The sequence below is a fragment of the Nicotiana tomentosiformis genome, chromosome 6 (assembly GCF_000390325.3).
Source record: "Nicotiana tomentosiformis chromosome 6, ASM39032v3, whole genome shotgun sequence".
Taxonomy (NCBI): domain Eukaryota; kingdom Viridiplantae; phylum Streptophyta; class Magnoliopsida; order Solanales; family Solanaceae; genus Nicotiana; species Nicotiana tomentosiformis.
This window is the reverse complement of record NC_090817.1, coordinates 35,076,413-35,082,294: the sequence shown is the minus strand read 5'-3', so window position 1 is coordinate 35,082,294 and position 5,882 is coordinate 35,076,413. Positions and strand designations below refer to the sequence as shown.

Below are 5,882 nucleotides of genomic sequence, written 5' to 3'. Positions count from 1 at the left end.
AAAAAACTGCGGCTGGGGTTCAGAGGTTGTGTTACAAATCCCATCCTCCGATGAGAGCGTCACTACCTACGTGGAGGGATTTTTAAGTGTTTACACCTATCCCTTTACGTTGGGAGCTGTCGATCCCGTGATTTTTGATTTCTGCAGGAGATATCAGGTCACCCTCGGCCAAATTCATCCTTCCTTATGGCGTATAGTCATCTTATTGTGTTTCTTCTCTATCAAAGCCGGAGGGTTGGATTTTTCTCTGAACCACCTTATACGACTGTATCGGCCTCAGATTTATCGTGGACTAATTAGGCTACATCATCGAGCATCGAAGGCTTTGATGTCGAGTATCGATGAAGATAAGGATCGAGGTTGGATGGGTCGATATATTCGAGTGAGGACTCGTGATCTTATCCCAGAGGAAAAGATGTCGTTTCCTGAAAAATGGAATTTCGACCGTAAGTGATTCATGTTTGCTTTTCGTGTCTTTTTCCGTTTTTGTTAATATTATTTTCTGATGTCCAGCTGCACCTTGGATGCCACAAGCTGTGCCTGATCTCGAGGATTGGGTTCGAAAGTTAGCCTCGACTTCATCCTATGCCGAGCGCGCTTGGCGTGATTTGGCTAAAGGTAGATGGGAGGCCAAGAATCATGGTGAGGTTTGGTTCCTGTTTCCCTCGAGGTATATTTTGCGTTCGTTTCGTTATCGATTTTTCCTTTGTATATAGGTGTAACTAGGGATGCCGTTTTGAGGCCTTCGAGCGGTGATGAAGGAAACAAGTCCCCGGTCCTGGAACAGGGAAAAGAAAACAAACGAAGGGCTTCCTCTCGGCCGGAGGACCCTAAGCCCAAAACTCGAAAGGTGAGGAGAAAAATCATTGCCCTTTCGATCGACTCGGTCCAACGACTGAGGGAGGAAGAAGAAGAAGAAGATAGCTCCTCGGCTTTGGTAGTCCGACCTATGGAGGCAGTCGAGGTTGCTAGAGCTACTGAGCCGATGGCGGCCGTGCCCATCGGGGTTGGTTCCGAAGACCTAAGTCTCGATCGGAGTACTCCGAGTGATTTGCTCGGGGCAATGGCAATGGGTCATTCACCTTCTCTTCCGTCTTTTTCTGAGGAGGCGTTGAAGGAGGCTCGAGAGCTGAAGACTCCCGATATTGGTGCTGGCTCAGGTGCAGCGGATTCTTTTAAGGATTGTTTTACTGGTGTTGATGACAGTTCCGATATCGGTGATGCTTCTCTTTTGTTAGAGGAAGCTCAGCGTTTTATTACTCGGGTAATGATTCTTCCATACTTGGCTTCTTTGTTCTTTTCCATACTTGACGGTTCCGATATCGGTGATCCTTCTTTGTTTTATTGGTGTTGATGACAGTTTCTAACTATGCAGGCCATCGGTAGGTTTCGAGTTGATCTTAGCCAGTGTGAGGCCGAACTCCGGAAGGTCCTAGGTGAAAGAGATGACCTTCGGCTTCTTTGTAGCAAAAAGGAGGAGCCTATAAAGGATCTTCAAGCGGATTTGGCTAAGGTTCGTGAATAAAGGGTCGAGCTCGATCAGCAGGTGAGCCTCGTTCTGTTAAAGTATGGATTCGACTCGACTGTGGAAGTTAACCCTCTGTTGTCTCAGTTGCAGCAAAAGATCGAGAAGATCGGTCTACTTCGAGAGGAGGTCGATCAAATCCGGGCCGAATGCAACCAGTGGAAGGAGACTATTGACCGCCTGGCAGCGGAGAAAGAAACCATCTTAACAAAGTTATTATCAGCCGACGTTCAGCTTCGAAACGTCAAGCAAAAGGTGTCGGTTCAGGCTAAGAAAATCGATGAGCTTGAGATACGACTTGCTGAGGCTAAGGCGGAGGTTGAGTCGTTGAAAGTTTTGGCAGATAAGTCTATTGCTGTATATCGAGCTGATGCTGAGGCCGCTCAGGTGGAGGCCCGGGAAGCTGCGAAGATTACCGATGCTCGAGATCATTGGGTTGCCGAACTTGTTAAGTGTAGATCTCGGAGGGAGACCCTCGAGGAGATACATGCTCGAGGTTTTGACCTTACCGAAAAGGTAAGAAAGGCAAAAGAGCTTGAAGCGGAAGCTGAAGCCTTGGCTTCTGATGATGATGACGATGATAACGATGATGGTAGCAAAAGCAGGTCCGAGGGTGAGAAAGACCCCGACCCAGAAGCTTAGAGTCTAATTCTCCATATCTGTAAATTAATTACGTAGGCAATTTTGTATATATATAACAAGGTCGATTTTGATCGATCAGATTTGGAGTGACGTTTTGCTTGTTGAGTTGATGATAATGTGGTGGTTAACATAAACTCTGAGTAAACGTAGCTTTTTCAATGTTTCAAACTCGATTGGGTCCTTGTTCGAACTCGGCAGCCTGTAGGCTTTAACATTTGAGTGTTTATTTCGAACTCGATATAGAAGTAGCCCGTGGGCTTAATATTCGAGTGTTTATTTTGAACTCGAGATAATGTGGTAGCCCGTAGGCTTAATATTCGAGTGATTATTTTGAACTCGAGATAATGTGGAAGCCCGTAGGCTTAATATTCGAGTGATTATTTTGAACTCGATGTTGAAGTAGCCCGTAGGCTCAACGGTCGACTGAGTATTTCGAACTTGATATAGAAGTAGCCCGTAGGCTTAATATTCGAGTGTTTATTTCGAACTCGAGATAATGTGGTAGCCCGTAGGCTTAATATTCGAGTGATTATTAATTCTGGTTGCATAATAAATCTCAAGTCATTGTACATATGTTTTGGGGCAATCTATATGAGCATGGTTTATTTTGACCATTTTGGCTCTTACAATTTTTCCTCTATTGTTGTGAGAAGACTTTGTGGCATCTGAACTCGATGTATTTGAGGGCCTGGTGCCCCCCGGTATTCGAGGCCGTTCGGGCTAAGGGTCGAAAGCCTCGGATACTATTTTAAAAGCGCAGCACGATCGATGGTTGCCTCATTAAAAACCTTGCCGCAAAAACCCATTTGGGAAAAAACCGGTCTAAAGAAAAAAGAGTGCAACACGTGCTTTTGAGTAAAAGAATACTTCTGTTCTTTGTTCGAACTTCTGTACGGGACAGTTGAATAAATATGGGAAAGGCCGGACCTTAGCAGTAGTACCGTTTTAGATGTGATACATTCCAACTACTTGATAGTTGTTTGCCGTTTATGATGCCGAGCCTGTACGATCCTTTCCCAAAGTTCTCGAGCACCTGGTACGATCCTTCCCAATTTGGTCCTAGTTTTCCTTCGTTTGGATTTCGAGTATTGATGGTGACTTTCCTTAACACCAAGTCCCCTGGCTTGAAGTGGCGAAGTTTAGTTCTTCGATTGTAATACCTTTCGATTCGTTGCTTTTGTGCGGCCAACCGGATGAGGGCAGCTTCTCGTCCTTCGTCCGATAATTCAAGGCTGGTGTTCATAGCCTCGTTATTTGATTCTTCCGTCATGAATCGAAATCTGGGACTAGGCTCTCTGACTTCGACTGGTATCAATGCCTCGGAGCCATATACTAAGGAGAATGGGGTCGCCCCTGTACTGGATTTCGATGTTGTTTGGTATGCCCAAAGGACTTCGAGCAGGATTTCTCTCCATTTTCCCTTAGCGTCGTTCAATCTCTTCTTCAGGTTTTGAAGAATAGTTTTGTTTGTTGATTCGGCTTGTCCGTTTCCGCTGGGGTGGTACAGGGTTGCTAGTATCCTTCTTATTTTGTGGTCTTCGAAGAATTTTGTGATTTTGTTGCCAATGAATTGCTTCCCATTATCACATACTATTTCGGATGGTATCCCGAATCGGCATATGATATGATCCCACAAAAAGTCGATAACCACTTTTTCTCTTACTTTCTCGAACGCCTGCGCTTCAACCCATTTAGAAAAATAGTCAGTCATAAACAAAATAAATCTGGCTTTACCTGGGGTCGATGGTAGGGGGCCGACGATGTCCATTCCCTATTTCATGAATGGCCATGGGGATAGGACCGAGTGAAGTTGTTCTCCGGGCTGATGGATCATTGGAGCAAACCTTTGACATTTATCGCATTTACGAACAAATTCTTTTGCGTCTTTGCCCATATCGATCCAATAATACCCTGCTCTGATCACTTTTCGAACTAACATGTCGGCACCGGAGTGATTGCCACAAGTGCCCTCGTGTACTTCCCGGAGGATGTAATTGGTATCTCCCGGACCTATGCTTACCGCCATCGGTCCATCGAATGTTCTTCGATATAACGTTCCGTCCGCAGTCAAAGTAAATCGAGCAGCTTTAGTTCGAATAGTCCTGGACTCTTTGTGGTCTGAAGGAAGCTTTCCATTTTTTAAGTATTCAATATACTTGTTTCTCCAATCCCAGGTTAAACTAGTAGAATTTATTTCGGCGTGCCCTTCTTCGATTACAGATCTTGAAAGTTGAACGACAAATTCCGAGTTCAAATCATTCACCTCGACCGATGATCCCAAATTAGCAAGCGCATCGGCGTCGTTATTCTGTTCTCGTGGAACATGTCGTGGACTCCATTGTTTGAAATGGTTCAAAGTGATAAGCAGTTTGTCCAAATACCTTTGCATTCTGCCTTCTCGAACTTTGAAGGTTTTGTTTACTTGACTCACCACCAGCAAAGAGTCGCAATTGGCCTCAACGACCTCCACTCCCAAATTTCTAGCTAGCTCGAGACCTTCAATTATGGCTTCATACTCGGCCTCGTTGTTAGTTAACCTGATAGTTTTAATAGCTTGCCTAATAATGTTACCCGTGGGAGATTTTAAAACTATGCCTAGCCCGGACCCCTTTACGTTCGAAGCTCCGTCCGTAAAGAGGATCCATGCCCTCGTCGATAAATTTGATTTTAACAGTAGTTCTTTTTCGACTTCGGGTACGAGGGTCGGCGTGAAATCGGCCACGAAGTCTGCTAAAATTTGAGACTTGATGGCCGTTCGAGGTCGATATTCGATATCATACCCGCTGAGTTCGATGACCCATTTGGCCAATCGGCCCGATAGTTCAGGCCTATGTAAAATATTACGAAGTGGGCAGGTGTTTAATACGCTTATGGGGTGGCATTGGAAGTACGGTCGTAACTTCCTAGAGACGCTAATCAGCGCAAGCGCCAATTTTTCCAAGTGCGGATATCTAGTTTTCGCTTCCCCTAAGGTCCGACTTACGTAGTAAATAGGAAATTGCGTACCTTCCTCTTCTCGAACCAGGATACTGCTTATGGCGACTTCTGATACTGCCAAGTACAGGTAAAGTTTTTCATCGGTTTTTGGAGTGTGCAGCAGTGGTGGGTTCGATAGATATCGTTTCAGTTCTTGTAACTCTAGTTGGCATTCCGATGTCCAAGCGAAGTCGTTCTTCTTTTTGAGTAGAGAGAAAATTTGTGGCTTCGATCTGATGATCTCGAAATGAATCGGCCTAAGGCTGCTATTCTTCCTGTTAACCTTTGTACAGCTTTCACGCTGTTCACGATGGTGATGTCTTCAATGGCCTTGATTTTGTCTGGGTTAATCTCGATTCCCCGATTTGACACCATGAAGCCGAGGAACTTACCCGAGCCGACTCTGAAAGCACATTTTTCGGGGTTGAGCCTCATGTTGTATTTCCTCAGAATATCGAATGTTTCCTGCAAATGGGTCAAATGGTTCTCTGCGCGCAGGGACTTGACTAGCATGTCATCAATATAGACTTCCATTGATTTACCTATTTGTTCTTCGAACATTCTATTTACTAGGCGTTGATAAGTAGCTCCTGCATTTTTTAGCCCGAAGGGCATTACGTTATAACAATATGTTCCATATCTGGTCACAAACGAAGTCTTTTCCTGGTCTTCCGGGTTCATCTGGATTTGATTATACCCGGAATAGGCATCGAGAAAAGTAAGGATCTCGTGGCCGGCC

At 45.0% G+C, this 5,882-nt stretch overlaps 1 protein-coding gene across 1 annotated transcript; it reads left to right on the top strand.

Annotated features, from left to right (window-relative positions):
• The first annotated feature begins 328 nt into the window (after window positions 1-328).
• On the top strand, window positions 329-2,167 carry LOC138893782 (uncharacterized). Its single transcript, XM_070178444.1, has 4 exons — window positions 329-446; window positions 717-850; window positions 1,376-1,513; window positions 1,613-2,167. The coding sequence occupies exons 1-4, from the start codon at window positions 329-331 to the stop codon at window positions 2,165-2,167; spliced, it is 945 nt and encodes a 314-aa protein (XP_070034545.1).
• The last annotated feature ends 3,715 nt before the right edge of the window (window positions 2,168-5,882 follow it).

What these genes read in the sequence shown, in the direction of transcription:
- LOC138893782 (XM_070178444.1), top strand. Translation starts at nt 329, where the DNA reads ATGTCGAGTATCGATGAAGATAAGGATCGAGGTTGGATGGGTCGATAT. An exon ending in TGAAAAATGGAATTTCGACC is followed by an intron (nt 447 to 716) that starts GTAAGTGATTCA and finishes CTTTGTATATAG; the next exon opens with GTGTAACTAGGGATGCCGTT. An exon ending in TTCAAGCGGATTTGGCTAAG is followed by an intron (nt 1,514 to 1,612) that starts GTTCGTGAATAA and finishes CTGTTGTCTCAG; the next exon opens with TTGCAGCAAAAGATCGAGAA.